The 25,547-nt window shown below is 42.9% G+C and overlaps 1 protein-coding gene across 4 annotated transcripts in view; it reads right to left on the reverse strand.

Moving 5' to 3' along the window:
- The window catches only part of RAD23B (RAD23 homolog B, nucleotide excision repair protein), a 66,710-nt gene that overhangs the window by 19,031 nt on the left and 22,132 nt on the right, over positions 1 to 25,547 (reverse strand). Inside the window, exons 2-5 of one of the 4 annotated variants that reach the window (XM_073636105.1) lie at positions 16,915 to 16,996; positions 6,335 to 6,420; positions 4,906 to 5,180; positions 3,502 to 3,557 (exon numbers count right to left, since the gene is read on the reverse strand). In XM_073636105.1, coding sequence (XP_073492206.1) covers positions 3,502 to 3,557; positions 4,906 to 5,180; positions 6,335 to 6,420; positions 16,915 to 16,996 — 499 coding nt within the window. The remainder of the gene's footprint in view (positions 1 to 3,501; positions 3,558 to 4,905; positions 5,181 to 6,334; positions 6,421 to 16,914; positions 16,997 to 25,547) is intronic. The other 3 variants (XM_073636112.1, XM_073636119.1, XM_073636127.1) reach the window with 3 other exon arrangements.

Below are 25,547 nucleotides of genomic sequence, written 5' to 3' on the forward strand. Positions count from 1 at the left end.
TGGGCAGGAGGTAGGAGGGCAGCTGCATGAGACTCTGCAGCTCAAAGAGCGGAGACCAAAAAATACAGTGTGGGAGCGCAAGAAATGTAGTGATTGCTATCCTCCCAAAGCTCCACAAAATAATCAGAAGTAAATTAAAGAGATGAGGTGGCATGCACATCAATGGACTTAACTGATGGTATGCCTGCACAATTTACTAAGTGGCTCAATTGCTGGAGTTAGGTTTTAAATGGGGTGGCTGCATTAGTTTTCATTTAGGCTTTTCTCCTTTAAGGACTTATGCAAACCAGGTGTTTATTCCTGATGCATTAGATCCTGGCGTTTTGGGGCATGCGGAAAGCCTGGAGTGTTCCACGTCACGCACGTAGTGACATGGATACCCGACATAAAGGCCCTTCCAAGAAGTAAAAAGAGAGGAACCCCACACTGGATGTTTACGCAACTATGAGCTCAAGGTAAATGAGAAAGAAAATGGAGATTTAGCTTTTATTTATTTCTAACCCAGCAATTACTTTTACCCTAGAGTTGGTCTTAAAAAAAGCAGAGAGACGTCATGACGACACTTCCGGTGCCAGCCCATGTAAAACGAGGCATTTTAAAAAATTAAAAGCATTAGATCAATTTTTTTTTGATTGAATGCTTGAGGTTTTAGGAGAGATCTGGGGTCTTATTGACCCGACACTGCTTATTTCTATATTGAGGGAAGTCACATTCAGGTCTGGCAGTATGGGTTTTTGAATCCATTCCAAGGAGCGTTTTAAACATCTGCCAAAGGGAAACCTTTTGGATTTATACCCTCAACATCCTGAAACCTGGTGGCCTCAATAAGAACTGAAGGTTGGCACCCTCCTTCAATATACCTCAATGGTGACAACTGCCTCTAGGGCCTCTTGGTGTGTTTCTTGGCTTTAATTTTCACCATATTTGGTATTATCTTGCCTCATCCACAAATACTACAAAAAACGTCAAGCTGTCATTGATGTTAAAAGGGGCAATACACGGTATTAAGAACTGGGGTATGTAAACTTTTGATCAGGGTCATTTGGCTAGTTTCTGTTGTCATTAGGATTTAAAAAAGGGTAAACACAGTTGATTGATAATAAATGGCTTCAGCCAAACACTAACCATGAGTGAAAGAAAAGTTTTTGTGTTATCATTCATATTCTCTGAAAAATGGCCAAGAAATCATAAATTCTGCCAGGGTATGTAAACTTATGAGTAAAATACAATATATATATATATATACATACATACATACATACATACATACATATATACACACACATACATATATATACATACATTATATATATATATATATATATATATATATATATATATATATATATATATATATATATATATATATATATATACATATACATATACACACACACACACACACACACACATACATACATATATAATTTATTGTACACACACACACACACATAATGCTTTTATGTGTGCATTACCTAGCTAAACACACACACACAAAATTTCCAGAATAACGGTTCTTACGAAGTATACACATATTAATCTTATACAAGCAGGTCCCCCCCCCCTCTAAAAATCACTGAGTTCTGAGATTGGCTGAAGTATACACATCAGTTTTACTTCATCCTTTTATTTTATATAACCATTAGGTTTTATAGTTTTCAAATTCTTTAAAACATGTCTGTATTACTATGTATATTTTATATATTGTTTCTGTATTTTGTCTTTGCAATTGTTTTTAATTATTCGCCAATTATTCAGCCGCCCCTGGGCCTTGTAGTCCGCTGCTGCCTGTTTGTCCATAAAAGCCCCTTTGCATCACGTCCAGTTAGTGACTCCCCCTACCAGTACTACATGCCTGGTTTAACCCCTTCACGCCGACCGTACACAAATATGCGGCCTCGGCTTGAAGGGGTTGTACCGGGGTGATGCTGCACGCATCACCCCTGTACGTTTTTTTTTTTTCTTTTTTTGAGTGGATGGTTGGCTTTCTTGGGATAACAACTGATGCAGCTAAAAAAAACTCAGTTGTTATCCCAAGGAGTGGGAGGGGATGCCCCCCCCTGCGGCTCTCCCTTTCCACTGGGAGATCCGGGCGACCAGCCACCACGTCCGCCGGCTGGCCGGAGACCCAAATGAAGCCGCAATCAGTTTCAATTGGGTCTCAGATCTAGTAACCTGGATGCGATGTCATGACATCACTTCTGGTTTACTGGAGCCTTAAAGGCGCCAAAAAAAAAAAAAAAAAAAAAAAAGACAGCATTGAAAAACAGCCAAACTTGGCTATTTGAATGCTTTTAAGTGCAAAAGGAGGGGTTTGGGGTCTTTTAAACCCCAGATCCCTCCATAAAGAGTACCTGTCACTGCCAATTACAGTCACAAGGGATGTTTACATTCCTTGTGACAGCAATAAAAATGATCAGAAATTTTAATTTTTAAAGACACTGTGTAAAAAACAAACAAAAAAAAAAACAAACAAACAAAAACAAAAACAAAAACAAAAAAAAAAAAAAAAAAACACACAACACACACGTTAGGTATCGCCACGATCATTCTAGCATAAGACTTCCTCTAACTAAGCTGTTAACCGGTAGAAATGTTTTAAAGCGTCACCTATGGAGATTTTTTTAAGTACCGTAGTTTGTCACCATTTCACGAGTGTGCGCAATTTTAAAGCAGGACACGTTAAGTATCTATTTACGCGGCGTAACATCTTTCACATTATACAAAAAAATTGTGCTAACTTTACTTTTTTTTGTTTAATTCATTTGTTTTTTTTTTTTCCCAAAAAATTGCGCATGAAGGACCGCTGCGCAAATATAGTGTGACAAAAAATATTGCAACGATCGCCATTTTATTCTCTAGGGTCTCTGCTAAAAAAAAATATATATCATGTTTGGGGGTTCTAAGTAATTTTCCAGCAATAAATACAGATTTTAACTTGTAAGCAACAAATGCCAGAAAAAGTCTTAGGCATAAAAGGGTTAATACTCTCATTGTGAGCAATATTCTTTTAACCCCATTAAAGTGACTATATTGCTACACTTAGTAAGCGCATGTTTTTCTCTAGAGCTGCTTCTTACTCCAACACGGAGCTGCCATTGCAGTGAGCTTAATTCATTGACACTGAACTTAAGCCCATCCATGGCCTCTTAGTTGTGCCAATATCTGTTTTTATTGTTTAACATTTTACTTTCTGGCTACTGCATCCTTTCTCAGTTTTTTGTCAAACCAAGTAGAAAAGATTTGTCTGTATTTCTAATTTAATCAGCTATTAAACTTAGTATTTTACTACTGACTGATCTTCCCATCTTCCACAGCTTTAGCACTTACTAGGAATGGAAGACAGCTGTATTCCCAGATTTCAACTACCATAACAAAACGTTATGGTCTTCATTCCTTCGAAAGTAGGTTAGTTTAGTTTGGCCAATGGCTCAACTGGGCCAATAGCTGATATTGCTTTAAAACAAAAACAAAGAAAAAAAAAAAAAAAACACAACTTACCAAGTGCGCTTGTTGCATCTTCAAAAAGTGATGGTCGAGAAGAATCACTGGGTACACTGTAGGGAAAAAAAAAGCTTTTAGGACATGAGGAGCTTTGGATTTCTGTTCTTTTAACAAAACAAAAAGACCTAGGGCAATGTAAAGCCAAGGGTCAAAAGGTAGTACCCAATTCACTTTTCTGACACTTTGTGCACTTGTAGCTTTTGCCATGGTAAAATTAATTAGGACTGCAGATTAGGCTGAAGTGCTTTCACTTTTACGTAAACAGGAATTTATAACTTCATAGTCCAAAGGGGGTCAAGAACGCATGTCTTTTAGATATGTAACAGTCGTGTGTGTCTCAATATTTGTAGCACTTTTACATATAAGCACATTGCACAATGGTGCAAGTGAAAGGAGTTAGTACATTACAAGCAAAAAAAACGATGGAAAATCCTCAAAAAGGCGAGCAGTAATTTTTCTGAAAAACATAGAAGAGCGACATTTAAAGAGAACCTGTGAACATTTAGGAAGCCTAAACTTTAGAAAGATGCCATCTAGGGCTTCCTGGGAGTCCCAAAGATTAATAAGGTATCGTATATTAAATTCCTGAAGGTGTGCCTGACCCCATCTAATCCTAGGTCTCACTATTAACCTACAACACGGATAGACAGCTTTAAATGACCAATAGCGAGGTGCAAGACGCGAGGTCAAATGCAACTTTGAAAACTGAAGTTCACACTTGGATTTTAGAGCTTTAGGACTCTAGAGGAGCTCTACAGAACATGAGCTTATATATACAGATGCCATCCTAAAGTATAGCAGAAGTGAACAGTAACACATTAAAGTGGAGTTCCACCCAAAAGTGGAACTTCCATTTTAAGCACTCCTCACACCCTGACATGCCACATTTGACATGTCTTTTTTTTTGGGGGGGGGTACTTAGTTTAGAGTGGGACTTCCTGTCCCACTTCCATCTCTTGGCCGCCTAGGCAACTCCTCCTCTCCCCCTAGGTGGCCCCTCCTTGCCAGCAATCTTCTGGGACACGTGACAGGTGCCAGAAGATTGCCTGGCCACTAGCAGAGCGCAGCGTGACTCGTGCATGCGCAGTGCGCGCCTGGACGTGAAGCCGGAACTTGTCACGGCCGGGTGCCCACAGTGGTTATGACGGCGCCGGCGGAGAGGAGGAGAGGAGCGAGGCTCCAGGCGCCCGCATCGCTGGATCGTGGGACAGGTGAGTGTCTGTTTATTAAAGGTCAGCAGCTACAATTTTTGTAGCTGCTGACTTTTAATAAACTAAAAAATGTGTGGAACTCCGCTTTAAAAACAGATCATTGGGTAAAGCACAATTTCTTTAAAAAGTGGATATTCCTAAAAAACATGTGAACAGAATCATGTACAAAAATTTAATGAATCCCACGTACCTGCCCTCCGTTGATGAAGGGCTCACCGTCTCCTCAGGAGACTCTGTCTTCTCTTCAGGTTTCTCTTCTGTACTAGCTGTGGATGTCTGGGGTTCAGTAGTAACTACTGGACTAGATACAGGGATGCTGGGTAAGGAGAATGGAAGGGACCCAGGTGCATTGGTTCGGGAAATTGGTGTGTATGTCTGAGGTGGTGATGAAGGGGCAGCAGTTGCAGTGCTAGTTGGCTGAGTTGGTGCTGGAGCTGGTACAGAGGGGGCTGCTGCTGGTTTTGGCTAAACAGGAAAAATAAAGAAATAAATGATTACATATTACTTAGAAAACAGTAAACACAGTAAAAGACAACACCATTCAGAATTGATTTTTTTTGGTGGCAAGCACCAGTGGATTGAAACTAGCCGACTTCATATAGCTCTTGGAAATTCCAAGGATATAGCTTCTCCAAGGTGATCTGTATCAAACCTGTAATATATTAAAGTGGAGTTCCACCAAAAAGTGGAACTTCCACTCATCAGATTCCTCCCCCCCTCCGGTGACACAGTTGGCACCTTTCAGGGGGGAGGGGGGTACAGATACCTGTATATTACAGGTATCTGTACCCACTTCCAGCATAGATAGCCGCAGAATCTGCGGTTATTTACGCCACTTCCTGCTCCCTCCCCGCTGCCTGCTGGGAAAGACACGGGTCCCAGAGGCAGCAGGGACCATCCGTATTGCGCTGCGCGACTCGCGCATGCGCAGTAGGGAACCGGGAAGTGAAGCCGCACGGCTTCATTTCCTGATTCCCTTACCGAAGATGGAGGCGGCAGCACCCGAGGACGGAGAGACGCTTCGGCCTCGGGTGCCGACATCGCGGGCGCCCTGGACAGGTAAGTGTCCATGTTTTAAAAGTCAGCAGCTGCAGTATTTGTAGCTGCTGACTTTTAAAAAAAAAAATTTTCGGCGGCGCTCCGCTTTAACTAGTCAAGTAAAAGAATAAAAAAAAACCACTAAGTGTCAGTTCACACTGGGACGACTTTGGGGGCGACTTGCATTGACTTCTATACAGAAGTCATTTTGCAAGTCGCCGCTCCTTTCCTGTCCAGGTTGCCTGAGGCAATCGCGCTGCAGGTCGTGCTGCCTCAGTGTGAACTGACACTAAGGGTGGCTTCACATTGCCCCACTGCGCTTTTGCTAAAGCGCAGCTAACCAACAGTTTTCGTTCCGGTTAGCTGTGCTTTCCCACAGATATCCATGAGGTCCTGCTTTCTGAAACCACACCAAAACACCCACATCTTTGGTGTGCTTTCCGAAACTGCACAAAAAGGGACATCATAACTATGGGAAAGTGCAGCCGGTTAGCTGCACTGGGACAGTGTGAAGCTGTCCTTAGACATAAATATTTGTCTTGTGGGGGAACGGGTGGTAAAAGTAAAAAGAAGAAACTTACACTTACTTTTGTAACCATAACCACTACAAAGTTCTTCTCGTCAATTTTGTATTCTTTAAGTGCCATATCATCATTAAGGATTTTACCTGGAAAAAATGTGAAAACCAATAATAAAATTCACCCTATGGCCAAAAAAAAAACAAAAAAAAACAAAAAAAAAAAAACAAAAAACAAAAAAAAAAAAAACAAACACACCACATACAAGATGTTAGCAATGTATACCATTTGACCAGCAGCAAAATACCCCGTACGTTGCTGGACTTCAAGAGGTTATATGGGGGATGGCTGCACACACGATGGGATGCTGTTCAAATGTTGAGTTTCACACGAGCAGTTTGTGCTTGTTCATGACACCAAGAGGCTTCAAGAGGTTATACCAGGATGCTGCCTGAAGCTGTAGGCATCATCTTGGTGTTTTTTTTTTTTTTTCTTAGAGCAAAGGGTTGGCTTTCTTGTAAATTACATAAAAATTGCAACAACCAACATTTTATTCTCAAGGGCCTCTGCTATAAAAAAAATAAAATAAAAAAATCTATAATGCTTGGGTGCTCCAACCTATTTTATAGCGAAAAAAAATAGAATTTTTATAACAGCTTACCTGTAAAATCACTTTCTTGGAGTACATCATGGGACACTAGGGCTGGGGAAAAAATCCATTTAAATCTTGAATCAAGTTGAGAGGTGAAATCGATTCAAAATTTAAGCAAAATCGATTTTTTTTTTCCACCGCGCCGGTCCTGAAGAGCTGTGGGCAGGAGTTTTTAGGCGAGGCCGCGGACTAGGCCGAAGCCGCGGCCTCGCCTAAAAAACGCCTGCCCGCAGCTCCCCAGGACCAGCGCTGAAACAGCGCCGGTCCTAGGGAGCTGCGGGCAAGAGTTTTTAGGCGAGGCTGCGGCTTCGGCCTAGTCCGCCTAAAAATCCTGCCCGCAGCTCTTCAGGACCGGCGCGGTGTCCAAAAAAAAAACAACAAAAAAAAAAAAAAAAAAACAAAAAAAAAAAAAAAAACTAACTATCCGAATCGTGAATAGTGTTTTTTTTTTTTTTTTTTTTTTTTTTTTAAGGAAATCGCAGATTTTTTTTTTTTTTGGAAAATCTCCCAGCCCTATGGGACACAGAGCCTTAAGTAATTACTTAATGGGTTATAGGCCACCTTCAGGTGATGAACACTGGTATACCTAATCCAGGAAGTTCACTCCCTATACAACCCCTCCTCCTTCCAGGAGCACATCAGTTTTTGTAGCAAAGCAATATACTTAAATCCCAAAAAACAGGGGAGGGACCTCTGTGTCCAAAGATGTACTCCAAGAAGAGGATTTTACAGGTAAGCTGTTATAAAAATACTATTTTCTATATCGTACATCATGGGACACAGAGCCTTAAAGGGGTTGTAAAGGTAAAAATTTTTTCACCTTAATGCATTCTATGCATTAAGGTGAAAAAACTTCTGACAGAACCGCCGCCCCCAGCCCCCCCGTTTTACTTACCTGACGCCTCGAAAGTCAGCTTCGCGTTCCCGACATCTGTTCCTCCGCTCACCCTGGCCGCTGATTGGCTGCAGTGGATGGATTGAAAGCAGCGCAGCCATTGGCTCGCGCTGCTGTCAATCACATCCGATGACGCGGCGCGCCGGGGGGCGGGGCCGAGTGATACAGCGAGCGGCTATAGCCGCCGGCTGTATCACGGGAGCGCGCCCGCAAGCACTCACCACCGTGCGAGGGAGCTCGCATTAAGGTGGTGAATGCTTGCGGGGAGGAGCTGAAACAGCCGCCGAGGGACCCCAGAAGACGAGGTTCGGGGCCACTCTGTGCAGAACGAGCTGCACAGTGAAGGTAAGTATAACATGTTTGTTATTTTTAAAAAAAAAAAAAAACACCTTTACAAACGCTTTAATTACTTAATGGGAGGTCCCATAGCAATGCTACTCGAGGGGAGGGAGACAACCCGGAGGGTACCCCCAGACTTGAGGACCTACATTGCTGCCTTTAGCACACTGCGCCCGAAGGCGATATCCTCATACCTCCTTACATCCAGCTAATAAAATTTTATGAATGTATGCACTGAAGACCAAGTTGCGGCCTTACAGATCTGAGCCATGGAGGCCTGATGACACACTGCCCAAGAAGCACTAACCGCCCTGGAAGAGTGCGCCTTAACTTGAAAAGCAGGAATCTTATTTCTTACATCATAAGTTTGAATTATAACTTGCCGAATCCACTTAGCAACAGTGGATTTCTACGCTACGCTGGCAGGACAATATCTTGGTTCAGGTGGAAACCTGAAACCACTTTTGGCAAAAAGTCTGGACGAGGGCGTAACACCACTCTGTCCTCATGAAAAATCAAATATGGCTCTTTATAAAGAAAGAGCAGACAATTCCGAAACCCTCCTTGCTGAGGATATAGCAACCAAAAATACCAACTTCCTTGTCAGGAGGACTAGGGGAATATGTTTTATCGGTTCAAATGGCTGTTTTTGTAACGCAAACAAAACCAAGTTCAAGTCCCAAGGGTTCAAGGGAGGTTTGACGGGCGGATTAAGCCGCATCACACCTTGCATAAAACCCGGGACTAAAGAATGTGTAGCAAGTGGTCCTTGAAATAAGACCGATAAAGCTGAGACTTGGGCTTTAATAGTACTCAAGACCTATTTAATTTCTACCACTAATTGTAGAAAGGCAAGAATTCTGCCTATGATATATCTCCGAGGGTGCCAACCCTTGGACTCACACCAGGAAACATAAGCCCTCCAGACTCTATAATACATAGTTCTGGAAGCTGGCTTCCTTGCATTAATCAGGGTAGAGATAACTGACCCGGATAGCGCACGTTTCTTCAGAATGTGGGTGTCAATAGCCAAGCCGTTAAATTTAGAGACCGTGAGGTAGGATGGAATATCGGTCCCTGTGAGAGCAGATCTGGCCGTAGTGGGTGGGACCATGGGCCCTCCACTGCCATCTTTACGATTTCAGCATACCATGACCTCCTGGGCCATGCTGGTGCCACCAGAATTACCGGCTTTCTTTCCAGCTTGATCCTGCAAAGAAGTTGAGGCAGCAACTGAATAGGGGGGAATGCATAGATCAGTGAGAACTGATCTCACGTGGTCACCAACGCATCCGTTCCTCATGCAAGTGGATCCCTTGTTCTGGCCACAAAGTTGACTAATTTCATGTTGAACCTGGACGCTAGAAAATCTACGTTCGGAGTCCCCCATCTTTGGCAAACAGCCCGAAATATGTTGGGGTGAAGAGACCATTCCCCTGGGAATAACTGCTGGCGACTTTAGTCTGCCTGCCAATTCTCTACTTCCGGAATGAAGACTGCCGATCGGCACGGAACATTCCTTTCTGCCCAAGTTAAAATATGGTTCACCTCTCTCTGTGTTGAGAGACTCTTGGTGCCCCCTTGGCGATTGATATAGGCCACAGCTGTGGCATTGTCGGATTGAATCCTGACAGGAAAATCCCATAACCTAAAAGTCTAGGCTTTTAGAGCCAGACGCACTGCCCGAATCTCCAGGATATAAACGCTCAAGGGGTTAATATGGCGCACAGTGGAGGTAGCCAAGTACATATAACTAAAAATGGTGGGGGGAAGGGGGTGGGTTGGGGGTTCCTGAGAGGGGGAACTTCGTGGTGGTAGTTAATGTTTCACAAGTTCAGGTATTAGTCCATGTAAGGATAAAATGATGCTGAATAAATGGAAGGCAGCCAGTCTATAAAAGCTAGAAGAAGCTTTGGAACAATAAAAAAGAAAGAACGGCGCACTCTAAGTGCAGCATGTATGTTAAAAATATTTATTACAATAGATAAAAACACTCACATTTGAGTTGCTAAAAACCAGCATGGAAAGTAGTTTCATCCGCGTGCTCTCGGGGGATGTGGGTGTCACGGGCCAGTGGAGGGGGTCCTGGGATGTGAGTCCTGTGACCTGGTAGCTGTTCCGGTGGTGCCGAGGTTCTCAGAGCCTTCGGGCGGCCAGGATGTCAGTCATGGATCCTCCATGGAGTGCCGTGCTGACCTGCATCTTCACTTCTGGGAGTGGGGTGAGGCGGGCATAGCCTGAAGGAGCACGCATGCTCCGAACGCGAAGCACCGCCCGCCTCTCCCCGCTCCCGGAAGTGAAGACGCAGGTCAGCACGGCGCTCCACGGAGGATCCATGACCGACATCCTGGCCGCCCGGAGGCTCTGAGGACCCTCGGCACCACTGGAACAGCTACCAGGACCCAGTTTACAGGACTCACATCCCAGGAACCCCCCCTCCCCCACTGGCCCGTGACACCCACATCCCCGAGAGCACACGGATGAAACTACTTTACATGCTGGTTTTTAGCAACTCAAATGTGAGTGTTTTTATCTATTGTAATAAATATTTTTAACATACATGCTGCACTTAGAGGGCGCCGTCCTTTTTTTTTTGTCGAATCTCTAGGATATTGATGGGCAAGGTTCTTTTGGCTCTTGACTACTGTCCCTGGACAGTGGTCTTTTCTAGCACTGCCACCCAGTCTGAAAGGCTTGCATCTGTCGTTACCACTTTCCAGATAACTGGTCTGAAGGATTTTCCTTTCAGCAGATTCTGAGTTAGTAACCACCAATTGAGGCTTTGTGACACCCTTGGGGACAGCCGCATTGGCAAGTCTAAAGCTTGAATTGTTTTGTTCCAAGTGGAAAGGATACAGTTTTGCAACAGTCTTGAATGGAACTGGGCATAGGGAACTGCTTTGAATGAAGCCACCATGGTTCCTAGTAACCTCATGCAAAGGCGAATGGAGGGATCGCCTTTTGACCTGACCATCCGCACCAGCTCTCTTAATCTTTGCCTGAGGCAAGAACACCTTTTCCTGGGCTGTGTCTATGACCCAAGTACTCCAGCCATTTTAGCGGTATGATTATTTCAGATTTTTGCATCTTAAAGCGGTACAAATATTTTGCATAGAAATTTGGTGTTTTATATTGTAGGCCTGTAATTTCTTAGGAATAACTCACTTAAATCTGTCCAAACTAGAGTCTAGTAGACATCTCGGGTATGATAAAGTTTGAAATACGAAATCATAAATTATAATATAATAAATAACTATAAATTATACCAAATAATATAATAAAAATTATTCAATAATGTAATCAAATCAAAAACACTAAAATTTGCTCAGTTGCAGAATTGTCACTGTCATTACTTTTCAGTGTTTGATGACGGATCTCCCCACAAATCACTATCGCTCAATTCTGTGAGGGATTCTAATTATCGCTGTTTTCTAGCTGGTCTAAAACCCCTTTTGATTGCTATGGACAATCTCCAGTTTCCAAGCAGAAAGAACAGTTTTTATAATATAAAACTGCATGCAGGGCACTGGAGAAACCACTAGGGACAAAAGGCATGTGAAATAATTCCATACAGTAATGTAATCTGTAAGATTACAGTATACTGTATGCATTTCACTTTTTGAATTTGGCGCTGTTCTCCATCCCCGTGCGTCGCAATGCTCGCAAGCAGAGGACGAACCGCTCACACTGCGGGGAGACATCGCACGATCCAGGGGACAAGGTAAGTAAGCCCTGGGGTTACTGCTTTTGGTTCTGAAATTCCACCCCGAGCCAGACTCGGGAATACCGCCAGGGAGGTTAAGGAAGATTTCTCTAGGTTGAGAATCCAACCCAAACTTTCCAGGTAACTGGTTATAATGCGCACGCTTTGCTCCAAACGAGCCACTGACTGGTCTATTAGCAATAGATCGTCTAGGTACGCTACGACTTATGCCTTGTGCCCTTAACCTGGCTAGAGGTGGGGCCAGCACCTTCATGAACAACCGGGGTGCTGTGGCTAGCCCGAAGGGCAGGGCTACAAAATGGAAATGCTGCTGTTCTGACTCGAACCGCAGAAACTTTTGGTGAGCGGGAAAAATAGGGACATGCAGATATGCATCCCTGATGTTGATTGATGCCAGAATTTCTCCTCCTAGAAGGATAGAAACTACTGACCTGATTGTCTCCATTGCGAAAGCAGCGGATCTTCAGGAACAGATTTAGATTTTTTAGATCTAGAATGGGTCTGACATCTCCATTTGGTTTTGGTACCATAAAGAGACTTGAATAAAACCCCAGACCTTGCTCTTTTGTGGGCATCTGTATGATCACCCGTTGAGATATTAAATCGGTATAGTGCCTGAAACAGAGATGGTCTTTTCTCTGGATCTTTGGGAACGCTTGACCTCAGGAAACGAGGCGGTGGAAAGTACCAAAATTCCAGCTTGTACCCCAGCGTTACCATGGAGATCTGTCCTGAATTTCCTCTTGCCAGACTTATGAAAACTGCAGAAGTTTTCCCCCCACCTTGGTGAGGGAAGTTGCCTCTTCATGATGAGGCTTTAGGATTCCGCTTTGCAGGTTTCCAACCCCAGGACATCTTTTGATCCTAGGTCTGACCCTGAGGTTTTCCTCTAGAGTCTGACGGCAGAGGCCGTTGCCACTGCCTAGGAGCAGAAGCCCCTGGCGCAGGGGAAAGAGCCCATTTAAATGAAGGCCGTTTATACTTTTTGACTGGTAAAAGAGTACTTTTCCCACTAGAAATTGTTTGAATATATTTGTCCAAATATTCTCCAAATAGTCGCTCCCCATGAAAAGGGGACCCCAGTTAGCAGGGTTTTACATGGTGCTTTGGCTAACCAATTTAACCACAGGATTCTATGCATCACAAGCATAGATATGGAGCACCATATGGAGCCCATTTTTTCTTTGGATTGGCCTGGACCAACCTGCGGCTGGGTGTCCATTGCTGCTCAGCCTTACGATTCAGAGCCGTTTACTGTTCATCATATCCAGCGTGGCATCTCCAGGAACCGAGGATTATGAGCTCGTTTGACCCACTGCCGTATGGTATGTGTGTCCATCTTAGCTGGTAAAAGTACCCTACCTCTTATCTGTGAATTCTTATTAAGTGTCCATAGGTATATCAACTGGTTTATCCGGATTATATATTATCAAGCCTATCTGGAAACGGGGAAATAAGAACTTTTTCCACTCCTCATGCACACGTTTTTTGGACTGTTAAACATCCTATTGTGTCCTCCTATTAGCACAATTTGTGTTCAAATTTCTTTCACATCACACTATTTTAGTGTATAGATTGTTTTCACATTTATCATATGTTTATAAGTATTGGCTACTTCCAATTACCAGTACTTGAACCTATGTGCACTAAAAATTTTAGGTCACCTGATTACATGTTTCTACTCACATGGTTACATTTCTGAGTGCTGCACATAATTTTTGTATGTTGCTGTTGAACTTTGAGTGTTAGCTGCTCTTATACATTCTTTATATTTTATTTTTTGGTTTAGCGCAGTATTTCCCCCCTCCCCTCTCACAATCCAACCATCACGGTGAGCTATGTTTAGCAAACCTTCAAGGACCGGGCCCCTAGATATCGGGGTTCCATCTCCCTTGGACCTGTAAAGCACCCCACCCGGAAAGCTTTAGGTAATGTAGCAAGACCTAAGCCCTGAGTTCCCGGGGTCCAGCCCTACAAAGAGGCGTTACAGGCAAAAACCTCGTGCTTCTGATACGAGGCCCTAGGTACCATCCACTTAGGCCTCAGTGGCACTTTGGATGGATCTGGTGTATGGAGCCTATTTAAATTCAGCATGGATCCCTCCTGGAGCTCCTCAGAGCACATCTTCACTTGTGACCAACACCTTAGACACTGACGAAAAAAACTGATGTGCTCCTGGAAGGAGGAGGGGTTGTATAGGGAGTGAACTTCCTGGATTGGGTACACCAGTGTCCATCACCTGAAGGTGGCCTATAGCCCATTAAGTAATTACTGATTAAATTAAATACTGATTTAATTAAAATATGCAAATAATCTTAAGATTAAAATTACAAGTTCAGTTATAGTGAAAGTACTTTTTTCACTGCCCATACCCTTTGTGCAGCTTGCTATGAGAAATACTTACTCTGCTCACCCTGTCTCCACTGTGTACAGCACAGCCTTTTAAAATGGCCCCCACTGGCTCATCTTCAGAGTGTGCATTTATTCCTATGGGTGAGCTCTCTTCCAGCAGAAGACTGCAAAGCAGCTCGCCTGTAAGAATTAATGGAGAAATGACACTTCAGCACACTGGGAAGACAGGCCAGTGATGGATATTTTCACTCAAAGGGCTGTGTGGTGCCTGGTAAGGACACACAGTAAAGATTGCAGAAACAGAGGCAAGGTTAATTATTTCTCAGCAGGCTGCACTATGAAGGGCAGGCAGTGATAAAGTACACGTAAACGTCTACTATATTTTAAAAACCTTGTTTGACTGAACAGGTTGTAACTGCAATTATCCTGGATATGAAAATGGAGGAGTCATTTTTTTCCCATATTTCCCGATTCATAGTGTCACAACGACTGCAGTTTACTGCTACTTCTGACAATGCAAATCAGCATATTTTTTGCACTCCCTTTGTGGCTGATCGCTCAAATAATTGAGGGAGAGATAGCGTAAATGCACTGAACGGTTAATCAACAAATCTCTATATTCAACACAGTAACAAGTAAGGAATAGAAAGCCTCAAAATATTTGAATATATAATATATAGATAGATATAAAGGCGGTCCCCAGGTTACAAACAAGATCGGGTCTGTAGGTTTGTTCTTAACCTCCCTGGCGGTATGGTTCTTTCGGATTTTAGGTGCTGAAAGCGGTACAATTATTTTGCATGGAAATTTGGCGTTTTATATTGTAGGTCTGTAAATCTTAACAATAACACACTTAAATCTGTCCAAACCAGAGTCTAGTAGATATCCCGGGTATGATAAAGTTTGAAACACAAAAACATAAATTATAATATAATAAATAAAAATAAATAATTAAAAAAAATTAAAAAAAATAGTAATAAAATAAATTTCCCCACAATTCACTATCGCTCAATTCTGCAAGTGTTCTAATTTACTATCGCTGTTTTCTAGCTGGTCTAAAGCCACTTTTGACGTAAAGGGACACTTTTTGGTTGCTATGGACAATCTCCAGTTTCCAGGCAGAAAGAACAGTGTATATCATGTAAAACTGCATGCAGGGCATGGGCCAGAGCACTGGGGACAAAAGGGATGTGAAATCATTTCATACAGTACTGTAATCTGTAAGATTACAGTACTGTATGTGTTGATTTTGACATTTTTTTGAATTTGCCGCCAGGCTCTGCCCCCGTGCGTCGCGCCACTCGCAGGGAACGGAGCCTGGCACGGAGAGGCTTCGGAGGAGGACGGAGCCCTCGGACACTGCGGGGGACATCGCAGGATCCCGGGGACAAGGTAAGTAAAGCCGCCCCAGGATCCTGCAATGCGATCCCGAGTGTGGCTCGGGGTTACCGCTAATGGTACTGAATTTTAACCCCGAGCCACACTCGGGAATACCGCCAGGGAGGTTAAGTTGAATCTGTATGCAAGTCGAAACAGGTAAATTTTTTAAGTGTAGCTCCAGCCAAAAAAACAATTTTTAAGCTTGTTGGATAGCATAGGTAAGGGTTAACACCGCTGTATCATTTGCTTTCCTGATTCCTTTTTCTTGATTTCACCTCGCTTTCTGTACCAATGACAACTGGATTTTGAAAATTTTAGGTTGTTGTGGAAACAAAGATTGGTGATAAAGCATCAGTGGAGATACCATTTTCCTATAACTCTTAGAGGAGTGAATTTCCCTACCCAAGGGTAGGAAGTAGGAGTCATATGTTTGTAACTAGAGGACCGTGTGAATAATTATATATATATATATATATATATATATATATATATATATATATATATATATATATATATATATATATATATATATATATATATATATATATATATATATTTATTTATTTATATTAGGGGTGCAACGGATCAAAAATCTCACGGATCGGATCGATCCTCGGATCAGAGTCACGGATCGGATCATTTTCTGATCAGCAAACAAAAACAAAAAAAAAACCAAAAAAAAAAAAAAAAACCACACAAATCTTGTTACACCCACCGGAGTTTTAGATTTAAAAGCTATTTTCAACACAAAACCGAGCTTATATGCATAAATACAGCATTTGTGCATATAAGCTCAGTTTTGTGTTGAAAATGGCTTTTAAATCTAAAACTCCGGTGGGTGTAACAAGATGTCCGCTTGCCCCCTTCTCACTCTATCATTATTGTACTGTGCAGGAGTGTGGGGTGTAGCAAGATGGCGGCGACGAAACGTCACTTCCTGTCGAGACAGCGGCCGCTTCCGGGTGTACTAAGATGGCCGCCGCTCCGGAGCTAGGCCGAAGCCGCGGCCTTTCCTATGGCTGAGGCCGAAAAGTGCTCCGCGGATCGCGGGTGTGCCGATCCGCGGAGGGTGATCCGTACGGATTACGGATCGGCAACGATCCGTTGCACCCCTAATATATATATATATATAATTTATTTAATTTTTTTTAAATAAACACTGCAACAACTCCAACACATTACACTTTCCATATAACCATGAATAAACACGGTGTTTGAGAGCTCTGCTAAATGCACAACAGAGGTCACAGGTCAGAAGGATTCTATATAGCCATTTTGTTAATAAACCGCCCATGAATTACCTGCATAAATTAATTTTTGGCCAGCAACTGGAAACTGATCTTTCCCCTTCTCAAGTTCAATTTTCTCTTTTAAAGCTTTGACCTGTCAAACAAACCACAAAAAAAATGCTGTTGTAAATGCTGCCAAACATTTCTTTATAAATTTGCAAATACATAAAACGAATAGTTTATGAACATATGAAAAACATTAGTACATCCAGTGAGTAGTGCAGCTATGGTGTGCTTACCAGCATACACAACCTTCATGGATAGAAATGAGAGATGCCTTTCCTGACTGTTTTCGAAAACGCATGTTCCAGGGCTGCTATACTGATCTATCAAAAAACATTGAATAGTTGATGCTAGTTTTTCTTGAAAGGGGGTTGAGCTGGGGCTGAGATATTTCAACTCCAACAGGCAGGGATCTGATGTCACACTGCACATCATAAAGCAGGGAGCTGAGTGTAATCCGAGATCTGAGTGGAGGGAAAGGAAACCCCCCCCCCCAACACAGTGTCACAGGGAAACATGCACCATTGAAGCTGTGTGCTGGGGGCATGGCGTCTGAGATTCTGTGGTGTCAGGAAAACCCAACATTGAGGAAGAGATAGTAGATAGGTAGGGCTGAAACAACTAATCGGCATAATCGATTATAAAAATAGTTGACAACTATTTTTATAATCGATTATGCCAATCAGTTACTTGGTCAGCCGATTAGCTCACTTTATTTTCTATATAGTAAGTAGCTCAGGGACAGGACTCAGGAGGGCAAGAAATTAGAATGGGCAGGTACACACACCTAAAATTCCTGAGTCACATTGACAATCTCCCTCCACGCCAAGTGGTCCCTTCAGTCCACACGGCACTGACAGTCCAGCTCCCAGCTTGCCTTGCTCCCATCCCGCACATGAGGCTCTGGCAGCTCCATTCGACTCTCTTGCATCATAACATCACACGACACGCTCAGGCACTGCCTCCACCAGACACGCCGATGCCACTGGAACACACTGTAGCAGGCACCCGGATGGTCTCGGCAGGCTCTGGACCAGAACTGCGCATGTGCTGTTTCGAGCCGAGCGTCACAGCCATATTTTTTAACTGGCAACCTTTTACTGTCACTGGCATTTACTGGTGGGAGAAAAGTGCCCGTTTTTTTACTGGCTGCTAGTAAAAATACTGACCGTTGGCAACACTACAGCCCATACATGTCAGTAAGAGCCTGAGAACTTGTGAATGTGTGAGGAGCAATGCCTCATGGGACATGTAGTCCTGAGCAGGAGAAGGAAGCTAATCATTTTTAAAGAGGGCAAATTTTTTTTTTTTTTACCTTGCTATAGGGACACTATGCACAGGTGTCAAACTAGCGGCCCTCCAGCTGTTGCTGAACTACAATTCCCATGGGGCATTGCAAGGCTGACAGTTACAAGCATGACTTCCACAGGCAGAGGCATGATGGGACTCGTAATTCCGCAACAGCTGGAGGGATGCCAGTTTGACACCCCTGCGTCTATACTATACTTTGCCACTTGCTCTAGGGTCACTATAGAGGATGAGGGCTGCTCTGTGCAAAACCATTACACGGAGCAGGTAAGCATGAGATGTTTGTTTAGGGGAAAAATTCAATGCTTACAACCACTTTAAGGGCTCTGAAGATTAGTATCTGAACCCAAAAAAGACTGGAGGCCGATAGACTGGAGGCAATATAAAGCCTAGTACACAAAATGAGATTACCAGACAAAATGTTTTTTTTGCATGCTTATATCCATATCAAATAGGTTACTAAAGTATGAAAATACTCATTACGACAGACAAAATTCAGAAGGGATGTACTGTATTTTTGGACGAAAACTGTATTAGTTAACCACTTCAATACCAGGCACTCTCCACCCCCCCCCCCCCCCTTTCCTGCCCAGGAAAATTTTCAGCTTTCAGTGCTGTCGCACTTTGAATGACAATTTGCGGTAATGCAACACTGTACCCAAACTAAATTGTTATAATTTTCCTCCCACAAATAGAGCTTTCTTTTGGTGATATCTGATCACCTCTGGGGTTTTTATTTTTTGCTAAACTAAAAAAGACCAAATTTTTTTACATGTAGATATGTAGAATTGAAAGAGTGAAACTTTTTTTTTTTAACCACATCATGACAGGTGATTAAAACATTTTTGTGGAGAATATGCGTACGAAAATTCTTTGTACATTCGATGAATGGACGAATGTCGTTTCAAAAGTTCACCTGCTTAACATTTCATTTTAAAATGAATGTAATTTTTGAACAAAGACCACATACACTGTCCCAAAATTCAATCAAGAAAAGTCTACTATTCTGCGCCTTTGAACTTTCCCATCACTGTGGTTGAAAACGAAAAATTTGTCCCCATTAACGACTAGAAAATCAAAAAAGTGCAGAGGCACTGTGGTGAGGTGGCTGCTGTCACGAACAATCAGTATAGCCAACTTATATAAATAATGTAAAAAAAAAAAAGTGTGTAGCAACAGTAAAAGAATCATAACGTGAAATAGAGTCCTCAATTATTGAATGTAATCCTCCATGGTAAGAACAGAAAAACTTAAGAAAGTCCAGTGAAACAGTAAAAACTTATTAGGAAAGTCCAGTGCAGCAATGAAGTGAAACCATCTCCAGCACCTCATGGAGTGAACATGTAGTTTCAAACCCCATGCTCAGAGGTCAGCCACCGCATCCCTGTGAAATGAACACTTACCAGAGATGATGGCTGCCATTACAACAGCATGCATGCCTTTATTGTGTGTGTCATCCCTTGACACCCCTTGATAATGTCCTATTGGACAAAACGCATCCGGGAGGCGATAGTAGTGCTGACGTCACGCCACTGCTCGATTCCAGGTTGGCAGCTGCTTCATGTGTAAGGATTTTATGCTACGTTTTAGTGTTCTTTGGGTATATGCATCCAGATTAAAATTACTACACTAGGTGGATCATATCTGGCTCCTGGTGAGCTTTATCATAGCTTAGCCCTGATGAGAAGTGTCGCTGGATGGGCTTACTGGGTTTATTCCTTACTGAATGACAGACACACATTAAAGGCATCTTCTCTGGTAAGTGTTCATTTCACTGGGATGCAGTGGCTGACCTCTGAGCACAGAGTTTGAAACTACCTGTTCACTTCATGAGGTGCTGGAGATGGTTTCACTTCATTGCTGCACTGGACTTTCCAAATAAAGGTTTTACTGGACCTTCTTATTAAAGCAGTTGTAAAGGTTTTTTTTTTTTTTTAAATAACAAACATGTTATACTTACCTATTCTGTGCAAGGGTTTTTTGCACAAAGCGGCCCAATCCTCCTTTTCTGGGGCCCCCCAGCGGCCTCCTCTTCAACTACCCACACGGAGAGCCTTGTTCCATGGGGGCACTCGTGCGGGCGCGCTCCCGAGTCCTGCTGCTGCGTCCATTGACAAACACAGCAGGACTTGACCCCACCCCCGGGTTACTGGGTTTGATTGAAATCAGTGGGAGCCAATGGCCCCTGCCGCTATCAATCTATCCAATGAGGACCTGAGACAGCAACTGGAGCTGCTGGACTCATGCTCATTGCTGGGACGATCGGGTTCAGGTAAGAAAAGGGAGGGCTCTGGGGGGCAGCTGCAGCACATAAGGTTTTTCACCTTCATGCATAGAATGCATGAAGGTAAAAGAACCCCGAGACTTTACAACTCCTTTAGGTTTTTCTGTTCTTACCATGGAGGACTCTATTACACTTTATTATGATTTTTTTTTCTGGTGGGACACAATTTTTTCCTTTTTATAGATTAGAAAGTCGAACAAATGTTCTTAAAACAAAAGCTACTGAAAGAAAAATGAATGGCCAGCATAAGAGACAGCAGGATCAGGTAGCTTGCAACAAGCTACCTGCCTATGTCAGACATCGCTTTCCTGTTATTCTCAGAGTTGATTAGATTTACCACTGCATATAGATATTCAAGATTAAAAAAGTGTCTTTTTTTTTTTAAACTTTACATAACCAACTTATACACAAAATTGTTTTGAGGCTTTTATTTGATCGAAACAATAATCAACTAATCGATTATGAAAATAATCCTTAGTGGCAGCCCTATTGTTGTCTATGGAGTAAAGATTAGTAATACAGCGATGCTTACAGGGCCATAAAACAAAAATGGAAAAATTAACATTTAAGTGCAGCAATTTACTTGCATACGTGTGTTTACTCAAGTAGGATTGAGTATATTACAACACTGGCAATGAAGAAGTGTTTCTTCTATACTCATTAGGCAGGTCTTTACACAGTTTTTTTTAATGAGGGACTTTCCATCAAGTTCCTGAGTAAACATTAGTAAATAATGACGTCCCTGTGCAAGAGACCGTAAAGCGGATCTTCACTGCACCTGAGCACCACAAACCAAAAATACGATTGAATTCATTTTGAATATTCAAAGCAAACTCACTCGTCCATATCCCCATGCTTTATTTTGCTGAGAAATCACTTTTAAAACACCTCCCTAGCAATTCTGGCCCTGGTCATCTTGAGTAAGGGCAATGATTCGTGTAGCATTAACTCTTCCTGGAATCCATCTGCCCTTAGCTTAGGCACACAGGCAGGGGATTGTGCTTAGCCGAGAAAACCCCTCCTATTCTGGACTCCTGGGATGTATAACTATTTGCCTAGGCATGGAAACCAGGAACGCTTTACAAGGCACAGCTTTGCTCTCAGCAGCTCAGGAAATAACAGACCCTTGCACACGTTCACAGCGGGGTAAGATTGCCAGAATCAGAGAGAACGATCTCCCTGAAAGGTGAGGCAGAGCCACCTACACACAGGGAGATAAGAGTTAGGACAGGTAGGAGAGAGAGGTGCAAAGAAGTTTGGGGGGGGGTTGCACACTTAAACCTGCACGTAGTGTAATCCTGAACCCTGTGAGCAACGCACCAGAGATACAACCGGCCCTTTGAGAGCAACTATACTGCTGAGGCATCCTGTGATGAAATGGAGATGGACACCCCTGAATAAGGGGGTAATGTCATTACTCCCTCTAGGGCAGCCCATACATTAGTCTTTTTTTTTTTCCAATTCAACCAGTGAGTGGTGCAAACAAAAAAAGCCCTGAATTCTTCCAGTGAGCTTTTGGATTCCGACAGCAGGGAGACTTCCCTACCATCACAATACATTGATTAGTGCTGCTGGCTATAGCTGGCGGGCACTGATCGACTTGGGAAAAACCCGACAGGGTGGTGGTGGTTGTAGAGAAGTTGCTCAGTAGATCAACTCCTGTACAACCAGCCTGCCCTTTATTGGATACAAATTTGGCCAGTTCAGCAGGGACCAGTCACACTAAGGCCCCTTTCACACTAAGGCCCCTTTCACACTAAGGCCCCTTTCACACTGGGGCGGTGGGGGCGTCGGCGGTACAACAGCGCTATTTTTAGCGCTGCTGTACCGTCGTTCTTGCAGCTGTTTCGGCCGCCAGCGGGGGTTAAAACCGCACCGCTAGCGGCCGAATAAAGGGTTAAAATCACTCATACAGCGCGGCTATAGCCGCGGTATTGCCGCGGTGTAGCCGCGCTGTCCCATTGATTTCAATGGGCAGGAGCGGTTTAGGAGCGGTGAATTCACCGCTCCAAAGAAGCGGTTTGCAGGACTTTTTTCACCGTCCTGCCAGCGCACTGCTTCAGTGTGAAAGCCCTCTGGCTTTTACACTGAACAAACAGCGGAGGCTGTTTAGGGGCGGTTTGCAGGCGGTATTTTTAGCGCAATACCGCCTGCAAACCGCCCCAGTGTGAAAGGGGTCTAACAACAGGTACTTATGAGCTGGTTGTGGCAAAAGAATTGGGGGAAGACTGCTTACAAAAAACAAAAACAGAAAAAAAAAAAAAAATCTGTCAGTGTTTTGTCGATGAAAACATTTATCATAATTTTCGTCATCAGCATATTTCCAGTGACAAAAACGATGACGAAAGCCCATTTCATTTTGGTCAACAAAGAAAAATATGAGGGAGGGACATTTACCCACGTGAACTTCCTCCTTCCTTGGAGCGCCGTCTGTAAAGCCCTTGAGTGTTTCCCCTTCCAGTAAGCAAGGTAGCAACTGTAGCGTGCCAAGTGGTGTGGCATGCTTAGTGTGTATCATTACAGGCCTCCTTAGACCACTGTGTGCACCATTACAGGCCTCCTTAGACCATCCAGAATGTGTAGTTTGTTCAAACCTTAAAGTGATTTTTTTTTTTAAATGTTTACAAACATGTCATAATTACCTCCACTGTGCAGTTCGTTTTGCACAGTGTGGACGCGATCATAGTCTTCTGGGGTCCCCCCGGCAGCGCTCGGGGCTCCTTCCCGCATCTGTAAACCCCCCCCCCCGGGAGAGCACTTCTCCCAGTTACCTTACGAGCGTGCTCCCGAGTCCAGCATTTGCATACATAGACACAGAATGCCGGACTCAGCCACGCCCCCCGGCACCTGCATCATTGGATTTGATTGACAGCAGCAGGATATCAATCTATCCAATCAAGAGCCGAGAACACCGGGCAGAGAGGTCCAGAGCGTCTCCGCTGAGGGAACGAAAGGCTCAGTGAGTAAAACGGGCTGGGGGCCAGTCAGTGTCACAAGTTCTCACCTTAATGTCTAGGATGCATTACGGTGAAAAAACAACCCCATTAAATACCATAAATAACATGTTGGATTTTTTTTTTCACTCCAGGAGTATATATACACAGAGAGAAATGTTTAAATAATGCATTACAATTTAACTAAATCCATTAGATTTTAGTCGACTAACCTCTCTTTCTCTGAATGGGCAATGTGACGGTATACGGACTGGTCTCCTGTCCTACCAGACAGGGCTACACAAATCTGAAAACTGGACACACAGAAATACACATTTTTTGGAAGGTAAAACAGCTTCCATATTTGTAATTTATCTGTGTATTTAGTAGTTTGCCTGGATTTCTACATCCTGGCTGAAATCTACAATCATGTAAATCCTGCTGCTTATTCAGTATTCTACTATCTCAACTGTGTATAGAAATATTGTATCCCAGCTTAGCTTTTCTGTTGAAGAAGTATAGATAAGGATTTCTGACATTTGTTTCCAGCATACTTGTTCTGTGTCTGGGTCTGAAGCAAATAGTACTCCATATTCCCATCGCACACGTTCCTGAAAAACGTTTGCCAGCACACCATGGATCAACAAGGAAGCATCCAAGCAAATTTTTTAACGCATGATCACATCAAAAGAGTAGTGCAACGTTTCAGAGTCACGTAGGACCCCTTCGTCAGGCATGTGATAAATGTGAAATTACAGTGACAAGTATTTAAATAGCCATCAACCAAAGGAGAGCAAGAAAAAAAGGATCCACTCACCCCTTGACAGGTGTGATGTCACAAGTCCTGCCAAATTCATGTTTAAAAAAAAAGTGTCACAGTCTAAATGAAAAGAATTGCCAGGGATATGTTAATGCATAAACCAACCTTTGTGTAATGCATCACCGAGATGGTAATCAGTATGAATATAAATATATCACTCCAAGGGAGAGGACACAATATTAAAAGGATCCCAAAACTGGGTTAAAAACTACTAGGGTGAACAATTAGTGCTGTGGCTGAGTAAATGTATAAAAGATGAATAAAATATATGGTGCAAACATGCAGGCAGCCGCTCACATGATCACTAGGTGATAAATGGTGAGGATAGGCAACCTAAAGACACCTGAAAAAATTATGTCATCGGGGAAAAGTGCAAAATTCCTTAAAATAAGTGAGAAAAAAAATTGACCACTAACAAGATAACAAAATTAATATAAATGTATAGTTATCAATGTGACATAATAAATAAAGTGCAGCATGCAAGCATCTAATTCAAAAATTGTCACCAAGACAGTGTGACGCATATAGCACCACAATCACTCTGTGCTGAATACAATGTGCAAAACTCTGCAATAAATAGAAACTGCAGGGTGAAGTGCAAAAAATATATATAGAATGTGACAATAAATAAGAAGGTTCAAAAAATTAGATGTGACTATAAATAAGAAAGTTCAAAATAGTCCATATGTGCAAATAGCAATGTGCAAAACTCTATAGTAAATAGAGACCAGGTGTAGCAATAAAACTGTAAATCAGGAAATGCAAAATAGTTCATATGTGCAAATCGCAAAATAGTGATGAATGTGTCAAGATGACAGTATTTCTTCTTAGAGTGAATAAAAGTTCCAATGTGAAGTGCTTGAATAGAGAAAAGTAGTGACTCTTCGTGTACAAGTCACACAATAATAAGCAGTGGCCTCTTACCTTACGGTAATGAGGTAATAGCATAGGGTGTATGCCAATGGAGGCTACCTATCCTTGTAGTCCTAAGCCGCGGTATAATCCCTACAGGACTTGATCCCTCGGTAGGTATGGAGGAAGTAAAACAAAAGAGGGTACCGAATAGTGTGATATTGTTTAAACACTAATGACCTCTCGGTAACAGCACAGTGTTTCCATACTTCAGCCTTGATGTCAACTTGCCAGCAAACAAAGATGGCGGCAGCAAGCCATGTGCTCACATCTGTAGACCAAAGGGTCTGCCCTTTGGTCTACAGATTAAGATAAAAAGCCTTCTGTGTGCAGCAGCCCCACTCATACTTACCTGAGGTCCCTCTAGCTCCAGCGATGTTGTAGG

This window comes from Aquarana catesbeiana, linkage group LG01, assembly GCF_042186555.1.
Source record: "Aquarana catesbeiana isolate 2022-GZ linkage group LG01, ASM4218655v1, whole genome shotgun sequence".
Taxonomy (NCBI): Eukaryota; Metazoa; Chordata; class Amphibia; order Anura; family Ranidae; genus Aquarana; species Aquarana catesbeiana.